General features: G+C 43.7%; 1 protein-coding gene across 1 annotated transcript; it reads right to left on the bottom strand.

Moving 5' to 3' along the window:
- Nucleotides 1–11,848: 11,848 nt before the first annotated feature.
- cbpa1 (Carboxypeptidase A1) lies at nucleotides 11,849–15,768 on the bottom strand. The gene is given in 11 exon segments (NM_001165141.2): nucleotides 11,849–12,172; nucleotides 12,361–12,445; nucleotides 12,616–12,815; nucleotides 13,043–13,133; nucleotides 13,648–13,758; nucleotides 13,918–14,019; nucleotides 14,264–14,365; nucleotides 14,574–14,678; nucleotides 14,852–14,986; nucleotides 15,170–15,251; nucleotides 15,689–15,768. Coding segments are annotated over 11 exon segments (1,266 nt in total). The 5' UTR covers nucleotides 15,754–15,768; the 3' UTR covers nucleotides 11,849–11,984.
- Nucleotides 15,769–16,199: the final 431 nt, after the last annotated feature.

Genomic DNA, 16,199 nt, shown 5'->3' on the forward strand with positions numbered 1-16,199 from the left:
GAGCACCTTTTGCCTTTTGCTTGGGGAGCCATAATAAATACAAATACGACAGAGTTGCAAATTCAGTTCTCTATTCTTCAAGACAGACTGTATATACTTTTATATCTGGAAAAAAATAACATTTTTCTTTACTCTGTCATTGTTGTTATCAGCTTGATTGCATAAGACAAACTGCTGTCACCCTTTTTTATAACATGCACCATGTAGACTGGAAGTACATACCAATTTAATTTCAAGTTACCTGGGGCCTCATTTATAACTGTTGCGTAAATGTCTCTCTAAATATCTGCGTGCGCTATTTCTGAAGAGACTGCGCACTTACAAAAATATTGAGATTTATAAACTTAGCGTACGCCATACATACCCATGTGTCCCCTGTATAAATCAGATCCGTCCTGAAACTGTGCGAGTGTGAACGAGCATTAAAACTCACCCTGAGAAACACCCATCATTCACTTTTTACGGTGACAATAATGCCCTTATCTGCTGTATACTTTGGATGCATTCAAATTAGGCCGAGGCAGTGTTCTAAAGGAAATAGCAATAGCGAACCTGATCAAATGTCTTTGTAGGTGATGGCAGAATGTTAAACTTTTGCAGTGACATTTGCCGGAGGCCTAGGCTATCTGACAGACAAAATGTTTATTTAAAAAAGACAACAACAATTGCAAATTGCTGTGGACCTGTAAAAATACAGTTTGAATTTAAAGAGGGCTTTACTTTTTCTCGAACATATGCTGCACTGCCTGAATTCTGAAACATTGTCTACTTACAGTGATAGCCATACACTCTTCAATGCAAAAGGTAATATGTCTGTTCACCTAACTAGGAATGGCACAGTTTAGATCACACAAGATCAAGCACACACAAAGTAAATGTCCTGTTTTTTAAAATGTTTTCATGGACAAGCTATTAGTCAATTATTGATGAGAAGAGCTGGAAACACATCAGATGGCTTGTTACATCTGCTCCTGCCACGCCCTCGACTTCTCATCTTGTGTCTCCCTAACCCTCTACTTCTCATCTTGTGTCTCCCTAACCTACTGCCACTCCCCCATTGCTCTCTCTCTGTGTGTGCATGTGATTGTGTGAGTGGAGACAGGTGTGCTGGAGGCAGAGCAGATCCCCACCAGCTGCAACCTGTTCCACAATCAAGCCCTCTACAAATCCTCAGCCCTGCCACTTCCACGCTGCCAGTTTGTAGCCTCTGCTCATTCCGTCCGCACTGATTCTGGTCCCTGTCTCCAGTCCCTTGTCTCGTCAGTCCTGCTTCCCTGCCCTGGACCCCGCTCTACTGCTTCCTTGGATTCTGCTCCAGACCTGCTTACCCTGCCGCTACACTTTTGTTTCAGTTCCTGGTTCCCTGCTACACGCCCGAGCTTCCTCTGGCCTGCACCACATTCCCCTCCCACACACTTTTCAATAAATACCCTAGTTACCTTATCCCGGTCTCCTCGTCTGGGTCTGCACTTGGGTACACCTGCTCCGCCCAGCGTAACAGTATGAACTGGCCGTAGATATGAACGCAGCAGACTTAGATCCTCTCCACCAAACCCTCGCTGGCCAAGGCGCCCTGCTCGAGCAACATGACCAAGCCCTGAAAACCCTTCTGGAGCACGTCAAGGAGTTTCATGGAGACTTTCTAACCTGCAGGGCCGAACCTTCGTCCAGAGCTTTCAACCAGCCCCTAGTGCTTGTCCTCCGCCCCGTGAGCCGTTTGTTCCGGCTCCCGACCGTTATGATAGTAACCTCGGAGCTTGCAGAACTTTTTTGGTACAATGTTCACTAGTATTCAAGTAACAGCCCTACTCTTATGCTAGCGAACGAGCCAAGATTTCCTTCCTGATTGCAGCGCTTTCCTGGGCCACAGTGTTTTGGAAGAAACAGTCCCCCATCTGCTTCTCCTACTCAATCTTCACAGAGGAGAATAAGAGAGTCTTCGACCACCCTGTCTGTGGTAAGGATGCAGCAAAATGACTCCTGTCCCTCCATCATGGCTCCCATAGTGTCGCTGAAATTGCGATCGAGTTTCGCAACCTCGCCGCTAAGAGCAACTGGAATGAGGAGGCTTTTCAGGGAGCATTCCAAAACGCTCTCACTGAGACCATCTAGGATTAGTTGGTGTGCAGGGATGAGCCTGATGGACTCGATGAGTTCATCTCTCTCGCCATCCTCATCGACGACCGTCTCCATGAGCGTTGGAGGGAGAGGGCAGGTAAGGTTGTATGCCCCATAACAACATCTGCTTCCTTGTCTTGTTCTCCTTCCCCGACTGCCTCCCTTCTCAAGTCTCTTCCTGAACCTGAACCCATGCAGCTCGACTGGGCCTATCTCTCTCCAGAGGAAAGTCATCAGTGAATCAGCACTGCCTATACTGTGGCCATGTTGGTCACTTTGTCTCCACTTGTTCCCTGCGTCCAGCAAAAGAGGTGGCTCAGCAGCAGTGGGGGATATACTGTGGATCCAAATCGCCTGCCCATCTCCCCCCAGACTCCTGCTTGACGGCAACCTCGTGTGGCAGAGCTCTCATCAACTTGGGCGCCGACGAGTGTTTCCTGGACTGTGGTGTCATTACCCAGTTGGTCCTGGACACTTTTCCACTCGATTCACCCCTCGATGCCAACGATCAGCTCCTCGCCCGTGTCTATTAGAGAACCGTCCCTGTCGTCCTGCGTCTCTCTGGTAACCACCAGGAAATAATCAGTTTCCTCATAATCGACTGCCCTCCCTCTCACCTGGTTCTTGGCCATCCATAGTTAAAGCTGCACAACCCACAGATCGACTGGACTGCCGTAAAGGTAACCACTTGGTGTTAATTTCCCTCAGATTGTCTACATTCTGCCCTTGCCCCTGCCGTGTCTGTGCCCCAGTCCATTACAGATTCCCTGGACCTGTCATCAGTTCCTCTCAAGTATCACGATCTAGCTCCTGTGTTCAGCAAGCCCCACGCCCTGTCTCTGCCGCCTGATAGGCAGTACGACTGCGCCACTGTCCTCCAGCCTGGAGCTCCTCTCCCCCGTAGCCAGTTGTATAACCTCTCTCGCACCTAGCACGAGGCTATGGAGGGGTACATCCAGGATTCCCTGGCCGCAGGACTTATTTGGCCTTCTTCCTCTCCAGTGGGTGCTGTTTTTTTCTTTGTGAATAAAAATGATGGGTCACTGAGGCCGTGCATAGACTTCCGCGGGCTGAAATATATCACAGTGAAGAACAAATGTCCCTTGCCATTCATTCATTCTGCTTTTGCCCCTCTATGGTGCCACGTGTTCACCAAACTCGACCTCCGGAATGCCTACCACCTTGTCCTTATCAGAGAGGGGGACGCGTGGAAAACTGCGATCCACCCACCACTTGGCCACTTTGAGTATTTGGTCATGCTTTTTGGTCTTACTAACGCCCCTGCTGTTTTCCAGAACCTAGTCGATGATGGGCTGAGGCATTTGACTGGACGCTTAGTTTTTGTCTATTTGGATGACATTAAAAAAATGTAAGGACCCTGAGGCTCACCAGCAACACATTCTCCAACAGCTTTGGGAGAATAAGCTTTTTGTTAAAGCTGAGAAATCTGAGTTTCATGCTTCCTCTGTCTTTCCTGGGTTATATTATTGCACGTTACGTATGTATCCCGCCAAAGTCATGGCAGTCACAGAGTTGGCTGCACCCTATAACCTGAAGCAGCTACAGTGTTTCCTGGGGTTTGCCAGTTTTTTACAGATGTTTAATCCGCAACTACAGCCATCTGGCAGCACCTCTCACCACTCTCACCTCCACTCTGTTCCACTGGACCCCTGAGACTGAGGCAGTATTCCTGGAACTCAAGTGCCGCTTCACTTCCGGTCCTCACTCAGCCAGACTCAGAACTCAAGTTCTCCGTGGAGGTGGACGCCTCCGACACCAGGGTAGGTGCTGTTCTGTCTCAACATTCCCCCTCTGATCAGAAACTCCACCCATGTGCATTCTTTTCTCGTAAGCTCTCACCTGCAGAGAAAAATGTTGACATCGGAAACCGGAAACTCTTGGCAGTTAAGCTGGCTCTTGAGGAATGGTTTAACTGGCTGGGTGGTTTTGCAGAAATGTGGATCAAATTTAGCTCAAACACAGGCCAAATCAAAACTTTGCCTACTATGTAAGATGTTTGTTATTGAGTGAAAACAATGTATAAAATTAACTTCTTGACTTTCTGGGCTGTGAATCGATAATGTCATCGGCCAACAAATAACACATCCTTGTCATCTGTGGAGTTTTCGCTTTCACCACATATCAACGTTGTTCAAGATTCATATAGTTTTCACTTCTCCACACTAACGGACCATGAGTCGCAGCCATCTTGAAATGGGCTCGTGGGAGTTACCTGCCCTTTTATGGCCGCATGCCCAGCTCATTTAATCCCTACCATTGAGTCGCTGAGTTGTCATAATGATTTAGCAAATGTACATCATCTAGGGGCACCGGAAAACACAATGTAAGTAACCTAATTTATGTCCCTCTTACTTCCCTGAATGCCTCTGCTGATCCTACAGCTATTGTATGCAGTAATCATGTGCCTATAAAACAGAGTTATACTGTTAGCACTTAGACATTGTGCCCTAGCAGGAAGTCCACCGTGTGCAGCTCACCCTGAACACACATAAATAACCGGAGCATGTCTACCTCTGTTTTTATTGCTTTACTGGGAGGCTAAGCAATCAGACATCACAGAAAAGTGCTAAAAAAATAGCCCATGTTAACATATGTAGCTTAATTAAGAAACAAGCTTCATTAAATCAATAATTTGCTAGTAACGGATGACATTCCTATTCTGACAATCTCTAAAACTCACTTAGATTATACCTTTGATGATACAATGGTAACAATACATGGTTACAAGATCTACAGAAAAGCTAAATGTGGAGGTGTGGCCGTTTTTATATTCAGAACCACATTCCCGTAAAGCTTAGAGAGGATCTCATGTTAATACTGCTGAAGTAATAGGGCTGCTGCTATAGACCACCAGGGGCTAAATGTCAGTAAATGGATAACGTGTGAAATGCTTGATAATGTATGCGATATCAACAGAGAGGTATATTTTCTGGGTGATTTAAATATTGACTGGCTTTCATCATGCTGCCCACTCAAGAGGAAGCTTCAAACTGTAACTAGTGCCTACAACCTGGTTCAGGTTATCAATCAATCTACCAGGATAGTCCAAGAGGTAAAGAGTGGCAGACAGGCTCAATGTCATGGCAGGCAGAAGGGTCAGGCAGGCGGGTACGGAGTCCAGAAAAACAGGCAAGGGTCAAAACCAGGAAGAATAGAAAACAGGAGCACAGTAAAAACCACGCTGGTTGACTTGAAAACATACAAGACGAACTGGCACAGGGATAAATACACTGGGGAAAATAAGCGACACCTGGAGGGGGTGGAGACAATCACAAGAACATGTGAAACAGATCAGAGTGTGATGCCTGTCTGGTGGATAGGTTATCTTGGCAATAGAGAAATGCTCACTAACAGGGATGTAAACTAATTTGTGCACAACATCTGAGAGAAATATGTTTTTTGTGCATATAGAACACTTCTGGGATCTTTCATATCAGCTCATGAAACATCAGACCAACACTTTTTAGCCCTGCATATCTCCTTTTAAAGACATTCATGTCAGAGATTATTTGCAGTTTCTCTAACAATCTAACTAATTCAAACCAACATACGTGTACATTAAACCAGGTGAAATGATCCAATGGGTTTATTACACCATTACCCCTCTAAACCACATGCCCAGGGTAACCTTGCTGAACCTCTTTAGACATGTGTTAGGCCACAAACCTTGAAGACAGAGAAACACCAAAACTGCTTTAGAAGCCACATCACTCCCTAGACATATTTGTCAGGTCCATATTGCCCACACCCACAGGGGACTTCTTTTCATTTTGAAGACATTTTAAAACAACATGTTTTTGCGTTTTCTTATGTTACTAAAGTCCTTTATTTTTGAGACACAAAGTTCAAATATGTTTTTTCATATACAGTTTGTACCTCTCCACGAGAGATTACTTCAACCATTACAACCTTTCTCTCTGCTTCATTTTGACATTACCTAAAGAGCTTGGCAAAGTGTTAAAGATGAAATAGACAAAATCAGGTATAACAGTTGACATTTATTGATCTCTTTCTGCCCTGGAAAGAACCATGGTAGACTTAATGGTACCTATAGGCTTTTCCTATATATGTACAACAGTACAATGACAGAGTGTCCTGTAGGTTGTCGTGGTGACCCATCTAGTTGGTGTTGTCCTTGGTATGCTCCATGATGGCCATCAGAGCCAGCCAAGTCTCCTTGGCAGTAGGAAGGATCTGATTAGCTGGCGGGATGAAACCATAGCAACCGGTGTCTCTTAGCTCAAAGGTGTAGGAGTACTTGATGCCCTGGTTGTAGGTCCAATCAATGGTACCACCACTAGCCGGATCTGGAATTGACCGGAAAAAAAGGAAATGTCCTGGTCAAGGCTCTACAGTGGTGATTATCATGTCACACACCTGGAGATATTCCATCTCAGACAGATCCTTCAGAAGAGTGAGCTGGACCTCATCCCTCGCAGTGATACGAAGGACCCGGTCCCTACAAAGACAGGAGAACCACTCAGCTTTCAACAACTATGCTTGGAGTTGAGAAAGAGAGAAAAAAGTGACCCAACAAAGACTGTGGCTAAATGCTTGCTTACAGCATCACTTACAGTTTTTGTCAACATTAACCATAAGCTTTGCTTCCTCTTTAAAGTTGCTTCCTCTTTAAATCATTGAAGATAGTCTGTCCTTTCCCCCCATGAGTAGTCATTTCTAATGATTCAGTTGAAGTGAGGATGGAAAAGTAAGAAACCCTGACTGTCGTTCAGTCAAAAGAAGCAACTCATGTCTCCAGAATCAAATCAAATCAAATGTATTTATATAGCCCTTCTTACATCAGCTGATATCTCAAAATGCTGTACATAAACCCAGCCTAAAACCCCAAACAGCAAGCAATGCAGGTGTAGAAGCACGGTGGCTAGGAAAAACTCCCTAGAAAGGCCAAAACCTAGGAAGAAACCTAGAGAGGAAACAGGCTATGAGAGGTGGCCCGGTCCTCTTCTGGCTGTGCCAGGTGGCGATTATAACAGAACATGGCCAAGATGTTCAAATGTTCATAAATGACCAGCATGGTCAAATAATAATAATCACAGTAGTTGTCGAGGGTGCAGCAAGTCAGCAACTCAGGAGTAAATGTCAGTTGGCTTTTCATAGCCGATCATTAAGAGTATCTCTACCACTCCTGTTGTCTCTAGAGAGTTGAAAACAGCAGGTCTGGGACAGGTAGCACGTCAGGTGAACAGCTCAAGATTCCATAGCCGCTGGCAGAAGAATCACGGGGGCAAGCATGACATATGGCATTATTACCCTTCCTATGGTTCCTCAATCTTTACATAGCAACTATTGGTGATATATTAAACATGACACCAAATAGAATTGGGCAGTTTTACAAACAATTTGTGCCATTGGTGTGTCCACTCACCCCTCAAAAGTCTCCTTGACGAAAACGGCCACAAACAGCGCAGTCAAAATGAGCAGCCCCTTCATCGTGTAGGCCACCAACTGCTAACAGTCAGTATCTGGATAACGTGTGAAATGCTTGACAATGTATGTGATATCAACAGAGAGATTTATCTTCTGGGTGATTTAAATATTGACTGACTTTCATCATGCTGCCCACTCAAGAGGAAGCTTCAAACTGTAACTAGTGCCTGCAACCTGGTTCAGGTAATCAATCAACCTACCAGGGTAGCTACAAACAGCACAGAAATGAAATCATCAACATGTATTGATCACATCTTTACTAATATTGATCACACCTTTACTAATGCTGCAGACAGGAGCTTGAAAGCAGTATCCAAATCCATTAGATGTAGTGATGACGATATAGTAGTCATATCTAGGAAAACCAAAGATCCAAAGGCTGGGCCTAATTAAACAACAGGTGCAGACTAACAGTGAAATGCTTACTTACGTGTCATTTTCCATCAAAGCAGAGTTAAAGATGAGGTAAAAAGAAATAGTAACACTAGGAATAAATACACAGTGAATAACTAATAAAAATACACATTTAAAATAATATGGCTATATACAGGGAGTACCTGTAACGAGTCGATGTGCAGGGGTACGAAGTTGAAGTCGGAAGTTTACATACACCTTAGTCAAATACATATTATCTCAGTTTTTCACAATTCCTGACATTTATTCCTAGTACACATTCCCTGTTTTAGGTCAGTTAGGATCACCACTTTATTGTAAGAATGTGAAATGTCAGAATAATCGTAGAGTGATTTCTTTCATCACATTTCCAGTGGGTTAGAGGTTTACATACACTCAATTAGTATTTGTTAGCATTGCTTTTAAATTGTTTAACTTGGGTCAAACATTTTGGGTAGCCTTCCACAAGCTTCCCACAATAAGTTGGGTGAATTTTGGCCTACTCCTCCTGACAGAGCTGGTGTAACCGAGTCAGGTTTGTAGGCCTCCTTGCAAGCACACGCTGTTTCAGTTCTGCCCACATATTTTCTATAGGATTGAGATCAGGGTTTTGTGATGGCCACTCCAATACCCTGACTTTCTGTCCTTAACCATTTTGCCACAACTTTGGAAGTATGTTTGGGGTCAATGTCCAATTTGAAGACCCATTAGCGACCAAGCTTTAACTTCCTGACTGATGTCTTCAAATGTTACTTCAAAATATCCACATATTTTTCCGACCTAATGATGCCATCTATTTTGTGATGTGCACCAGTCCCTCCTGCAGCAAAGCACACCCACAATATGATGCTGCCACCCCCGTGCTTCACGGTTGCGATGGTGTTCTTCGGCTTGCAAGCCTCCTCCTTTTTCCTCTGAACATAAAGATAGTCATTATGTCCCCATGTGCAGTTGCAAAACGTAGTCTGGCTTTTTTAAGGCCTTTTAGTAGCAGTGGGTTCTTCCTTGCTGAGCGGCCTTTCCGCTTATGTCGATATAGGACACGTTTTACTGTGGATATAAATACTTTTGAAGCTGTTTCCTTCAGCATATTCACAATGTCCTTTGCTGTTGTTCTGGGATTGATTTGCACTTTTCACACCAAAGTACGTTCATCTCTAGGAGACAGAACGCGTCTCCTTCCTGAGTGGTATGAAAACTGCGTGGTCGCATGGTGTTTATACTTGCCTTTGTACAGATGAACGTGGTATCTTCAGGTGTTTAGAAATTACTCCCAAGGATGAACCAGACTTGTGGAGGTCTACAATTGTTTTTCTGGGGTCTTGGCTGATTTCTTTTGATTTTCCCATGATGTCAAGCAACGAGACACTGAGTTTGAAGGTGGGCCTTGAAATACATCCACAGGTACACCTCCAATTGACTCAAATGATGTCAATTAGCCTATCAGAAGCTTCTAAAGCCATGACATCATTTCTGGAATTTTCCAAGCTGTTTAAAGGCACAGTCAATTTAGTGTATGTAAACTTCTGACCCACTGGAATTGTGATACAGTGAATTTTAAGTGAAATGATCTGTCTGTAAACAATTGTTGGAAAAATTACTTGTGTCATGCACAAAGTAGATGTCCTAACCTTCTTGCCAAAACTATTGTTAGTTTAAAAAGACATTTGTGGAGTGGTTGAAAAATGTGTTTTAATGACTCCAACCTAAGTGTATGTAAACTTCCGACTTCAACTGAAGGTATGTACAACACATATAGGTAAGGGTAAAGTGACTAGGCAACAGGCTAGATAATAGTTGCAGCAGTGTGTGTGTGTGTGTGTGTGTGTGTGTGTGTGTGTGTGTGTGTGTGTGTGTGTGTATATGTGTGTCCACACACATCCAGCTGGCATAGAAGAGAGGAGAGGAACATGCAGATCAACTCAAAGAAAAACAAGGGAAAGAGAAAATGGAGTGAACATTTATTATGAGATGAGGAATAAGTGAACTCAATGACTTACATCGAAATGCATTTACATATTCTTTACCCCTTTACACTTGTGTGTATAAGGTCGTAGTTGTGGAATTGTTAAGTTAGATTACTCATTGGTTATTACTGCATTGTCGGAACTAGAAGCACAAGCATTTCGCTACACTCACATTAACATCTGCTAACCATGTGTATGTGACAAATAAAATTTGATTAGATTTGTTTTGGTTGATTGTGTTTATATACTGAACAAAAATATAAATGCAACATGCAACAATTTTCAAGATTTTACTGAGTTACAGTTCCTATAAGATAATCAGTCAATTTAAATAAATTAGGCCCAAATCTATGGATTTCACATGACTGGAAAGGCACAGCCTTGGAGGGCATAAGCCCACCCACTTGGGAGCCAGGTCCAGCCAATCAGAATGAGTTTTTCCCCACAAAAGGGCTTTATTACAGACAGAAATACTCTTGTTTCATCAGCTGTCCGGGTGGCTGGTTTCAGATGATCCTGCAGATGAAGAAGCCGGAAAAGGAAGTCCTTGGCTGTTGTGGTCTGCGGTTGTGAGGGCAGTTAGACATACTGCAAAATTCTCTAAAACGACTTTGGAGGTGGCTTATGGTAGAGAAATTAACATTAAATGATCTGCCAACAGCTTTGGTGGTCATTAGTCTAGTCAGCATATACATTTGACACTCCCTCAAAACTTGAGATATCAGTGGCATTGTGCTGTGTTATTGTCCCCAGCACAAGGTGCACCTGATCTGGCTGTTTAATCATCTTCTTGATATGCCACCCCTATAAGGGCACAAGGTTAGACCCAGATGCAGACACAGGAGGCAGATGGTTAGAGTCTTTGTTTATTAATGTCCAAAAGGAGTATGAAAGAGAAAGGTCGTGGACAGGCAAAAGGTCAAAACCAGATTCTTGGTCCAAGAGGTGAAGAGTGGCAGACAGGCTCGATGTCATGGCAGGCAGAAGGGTCAGGCAGGCGGGTACGGAGTCCAGAGAAACGGGCAAGGGTCAAAACCAGGAAGACTAGAAAAAAAAGAATAGAAAACAGGAGCATGGTAAAAACCACGCTGGTTGACTTGAAAACATACAAGACGAACTGGCACAGAGTGACCGGAAACACAGGGATAAATACACTGGGGAAAATAAGCGACACCTGGAGGGGGTGGAGACAATCAAAAGAACAGGTGAAACAGATCAGAGCGTGACGCCTGTCTGGTGGATAGGTTATCTTGGCAATAGAGAAATGCTCACTAACAGGGATGTAAACTAATTTGTGCACAACATTTGAGAGAAATATGTTTTTTTGTGCATATAGAACACTTCTGGGATCTTTCATATCAGCTCATGAAACATCAGACCAACACTTTTTAGCCCTGCATATCTCCTTTTAAAGACATTCATGTCAGAGATTATTTGCAGTTTCTCTAACAATCTAACTAATTCAAACCAACATACTTGTACATTAAACCAGGTGAAATGATCCAATGGGTTTATCACACCCATTACCCCTCTAAACCACATGCCCAGGGTAACCTTGCTGAACCTCTTTAGACATGTGTTAGGCCACAAACCTTGAAGACAGAGAAACACCAAAACTGCTTTAGAAGCCACATCACTCCCTAGACATATTTGTCAGGTTCATATTGCCCACACCCACAGGGGACTTCTTTTCATTTTGAAGACATTTTAAAACAACATGTTTTTTTCTTATGTTACTAAAGTCCTTTATTTTTGACACACAAGTTCAAATATGTTTTTTCATATACAGTTTGTACCTCTCCACGAGAGATTACTCCAACCATTACAACCTTTATCTCTGCTTCATTTTGCCATCACCTAAAGAGCTTGGCAAAGTGTTAAAAATGAAATAGACAAAATCAGGTATAACAGTTGACATTTATTGATCTCTTTCTGGCCTGGAAATAACCATGGTAGACTTAATGGTACATCTAGGCTTTTCCTATATATGTACAACAGTACAATGACAGTGTCCTGTTGGTTGTCGTGGTGACCCATCTAGTTGGTGTTGTCCTTGGTATGCTCCATGATGGCCATCAGAGCCAGCCAAGTCTCCTTGGCAGTAGGAAGGATCTGATTAGCTGGCAGGATGAAACCATAGCGACCGGTGTCTCTCAGCTCAAAGGTGTAGGAGTACTTGATGCCCTGGTTGTAGGTCCAATCAATGGTACCACCACTAGCCTGATCTGGAATTGACAAGAAAAAAGGGAATTGACAATAGTTAATGTCACAGAGTATATAACAGCATTGTTTATATTATTCAGATGGAGTGTGCTCATGTTGATAGACCGTGGTGGACTAGAGTGTACTGGAATGGCACGCGATGGGATCCATTTAGAGCAATTAATAGGTTAAGCCAGTGTTTGACACTTACAGATGGTGTTGATTATGCTGCCGTATCTGTAGGAGGTTCCGTACAGGGAAGCCAGATCAGTGATAGCCTTCCTGGCCAGGTTGTGCTGTGGGCAGATAATAAAAGTAACCTAACTAGTACCCTGTTGGAGCCTCAATTCCCCTGGTGAGGCCACATGTAGTGGAGAATGCAGGCAGGGTGCCGCCTATAGGCACGGATGCCACAAGTTGTTACCAAACATGTCAAAGACAACTAGTTGATGGATGCTGAACTCACCAGTTCGCTCTCGTCCTTGCAGGGGGTCCTGGTGTAACCATAGGGATAGAGGAGCATCTGGGAATAGGAATGGATGGACACGAAAGCCTGCAGGTTGCCATGAGACTTGACAAAGTCCACGATGGACTTGACCTCAGACTCAGAGTGAGCCTTGGGTCCACGGTAAGTCTCAGAGCAGGGGCTGTCACTGGCACCGGGACCTACCAAAGATAACAGAGGAGATAGACAAAAGGACAAAAGTATAAAAGAGATTAGTGCCAGACTAAAAAATAACAATGCACATTTTCCACAGTAAAATACTGTCTCACCAGGTGCAAGGAGATACCTCTTTATTTGACAAGAAAATGTAGATTTGGTCTCTTATTGAGTTTGTGACATCTGAATCTTTTGTATTTGAGTGAACATTTAAGTGAACTGGAAAATATACCTCCAAAACCAGCATCCCAGTTTCTGTTGGGGTCAGTTCCAATGCAGGAAGAGCCAGGGTTGGGCTTCCTGGTCTTACGCCACATACGGTTCTGTGGAACATGAAAGGTTGATGAAGTCAGAGAGAAGTCAAATGACAAAACAGGATACAACACTGAGATTTGTGAAAATTAGATTTGATAGTTGATATTTGGTACAGATGTAAGATCTTAATTTGATCACCCTGCAGCAGGAGAACTTTTAAAATGTGCAGTGTATTTGAGGTTTGAAAAGACTTCTGAAGTTTAATTTCCACTTTGACATTTCAGATTTGATTTGCAACAAATGTATCAACCCTTACAAAATTGTCCATTAATTATAATCCACATTATAATTCAAATGTCCTGTTGCTACAGGATTATTTTCATGCTGTAGCAAACTGGCTCACATATGTACAAGAGATTCAGATCACACACACACGTGTAACATGGAGTTAATAATCAAAGAGGTGGAGCTGTATAACGTGATGTAAACGCAATGTAACATTTAGTAATCATAGCGATCAAGTACGGAACATTAACCTAAAATGTACCGTAAATGACACATTTTCTGTTGTGAGCGACTCACGCTAGTGTGGGTGTAGTAGTAGCCATCAGGGTTGGTCACAATCTCCAGGAAGATGTCCATCTTGTCCAGGATGGCGGTGAGGGCGGCGTCACGTCCGTAGTCGGTCACAATCTGGACATGGAAACAGAAAGATGATATCATAAATCTTACATGATGACTGCCCATACATAGTGAGTAATAGTGGGAGTGATACAGTGGTTTGGTGAACAGATGCGTAGATGAAGAGAGGGGAAAGGTTTAAAGACTGTCAGTGAGTTAGCGCTGATGCACCTTCTTTGCGAACCAGGTGCCGCTAGCCTGTGTCACCCATTCCCTGGAGTGGATTCCAGTGTCAAGCCAGATACCAGGTTTGTTGGTTCCACCAGTGCTAAACTAGAAAATAGAGAAGGGGGGGGGGGGGGGGGGGGGATGTAATGAACATCTACCGTAATTCTCAAATACTGTAAACTTGAGACATTTTACATACAACCAAGCACTTAATTAACATGTACCAAAAAATGGTCCAGGATCAGGATCAGGCAAAAACTAGGCTTGTATGTCTCTATTAGATTTATATTTCACGTGTAAAGAGTACTCGTTAGTTATATGACAAGGCCCACTGTGGTCAGGAACTTACCTTGAGCACATTCAGGGGGCGTCCCTGGTAGCTCTGGCCAATCACAATCTTGCTAACCAGGTTGGGATTCTCAGCCACCAGCATGTCCTGGAAAGCGTAGATCTGGAGAGAGAGAAAGAGAGATGTTACAGTCAACTCAAACAATATTCTAGGTATCATGTCAGACCATGTCACTGTCATGTCACTCTTATGTGGATCTTATGATAACAGTCTAAAAGTGTCTGCCTGAATGTGTGCTGCTCTGAGTGGTCATGCGAAATGGGCTGTCCCATTTCTCCTTGCCGCTTGCGTTTCGGGATACAGAACTTACGTCGGCTATGGTGTGGTAGTTGGAGTAGTCGTAGTCATCACTGGTTCTGGGGGCAGTGGCGCGGGCGGAACTCAGCATCTGCTCCTTCTCCTCATCCAGCATAACCTGTGGGCAAAAGGGAGGTCAAAAGTCACGACAAGGCTTATTCAACCATCGTATTTATTTACTGAAAGTCACGACATGGATTTACACATTTCAAGATCAGCCAAGACGAAGTAAGACGGAAGTAATCACCCTGACCTCAGTCACTTTCTCCCTGACACAGAAAGCAGTCCTACCTGCAGGTCCTTGATCATGATGAAGTACTCAATGTCCTCGGTCTCCAGGAAGGCCTTGACAGTCTGCAGGCTGGTGAAGGGAACTCTGATGTCCACAGAAGTGGGGAGGTCAGTGGTTTCCATCCACACATCCAACTGGGACAGAGAAGAGGAATGGCACTTTAGGTCAACAAACCAACACAATGGGCCGGTCTCCCAGACACAGATTAAGCCTAGTCCTGGACTAAAATGTTTGCCGATATAAGTGTTTTGAGCAGCTATAGTGAAAGGGAAATGGCCTGGTCAAGGCTCTACAGTGGTGATTATCATGTCACATACCTGGAGATATTCCATCTCAGACAGATCCTTCAGAAGAGTGAGCTGGACCTCATCTCTCGCAGTGATACGAAGGACCTGGTCCCTACAAAGACAGGAGAACCATTCAGCTTTCAACAACTATGCTTGGAGTTGAGAAAGGGAGAGAAAAAAGTGACCCAACAAAGACTGTGGCTAAATGCCTGCTTACAGCATCACTTACAGTTTTTGTCACCATTAACCATAAGCTTTGCTTCCTCTTTAAATCATTGAAGATATTATCTTTCCGTTCCCCCCATGAGTAGTCATTTCTAACGATTCAGTTGAAGTGAAGATTGAAAAGTAATAAAGTCTGACTGTCGTTCAGTCTAAAGAAGCATCTCATGTCTCCAGAATCACAGGGGCAAGCATGACATATGGCATTATTACCCTTCCTATGGTTCCTCAATCTTTACATAGCAACTACTGGTGATATATCCAATATGACATCAAATAGAATTGGACAGTTTTACAAAAATGAGTACCATTGGTGTGTCCACTCACCCCTCAAAAGTCTCCTTGCCGAAAACGGCCACAAACAGCGCAGTCAAAATGAGCAGCCCCTTCATCGTTGCCTATGGAGTAGAGCCACAGGCAGTAGCCTCCACCTTTTATGCTACACGCCAGATCACATGACCAAACCACGATCTTGCTTAAGGGTACTTACGTGTTATGCCTGCTGCTTTGCTTCCCACGCTACCTCTGAGATATTTGGAAGTACCAGACGGCTGGTTTCTGCACCTTTTGCATCAGTTCTGCCAGCAGTTTTATGCATTTATACATGTCTTTATGAATAAATCTGAAACAAACATATACACTGTAGTTTCAGGGCCGGTTCCAGACATAAGCAACATAAGCGATCACTTAGGGCCAATGACTCCCCCCCCCAAAAAATGTATATATACAGTGAGCTCCAAAAGTATTGGGAGAGTGACAACTGTTTTATTTATTTTGGCTCTGTACTCCAGATACAATGACAATGTGGTTTAAAGTGCACTGTCAGCTTTCATTTTAA

This window comes from Oncorhynchus mykiss, chromosome 1, assembly GCF_013265735.2.
Source record: "Oncorhynchus mykiss isolate Arlee chromosome 1, USDA_OmykA_1.1, whole genome shotgun sequence".
NCBI lineage: Eukaryota > Metazoa > Chordata > Actinopteri > Salmoniformes > Salmonidae > Oncorhynchus > Oncorhynchus mykiss.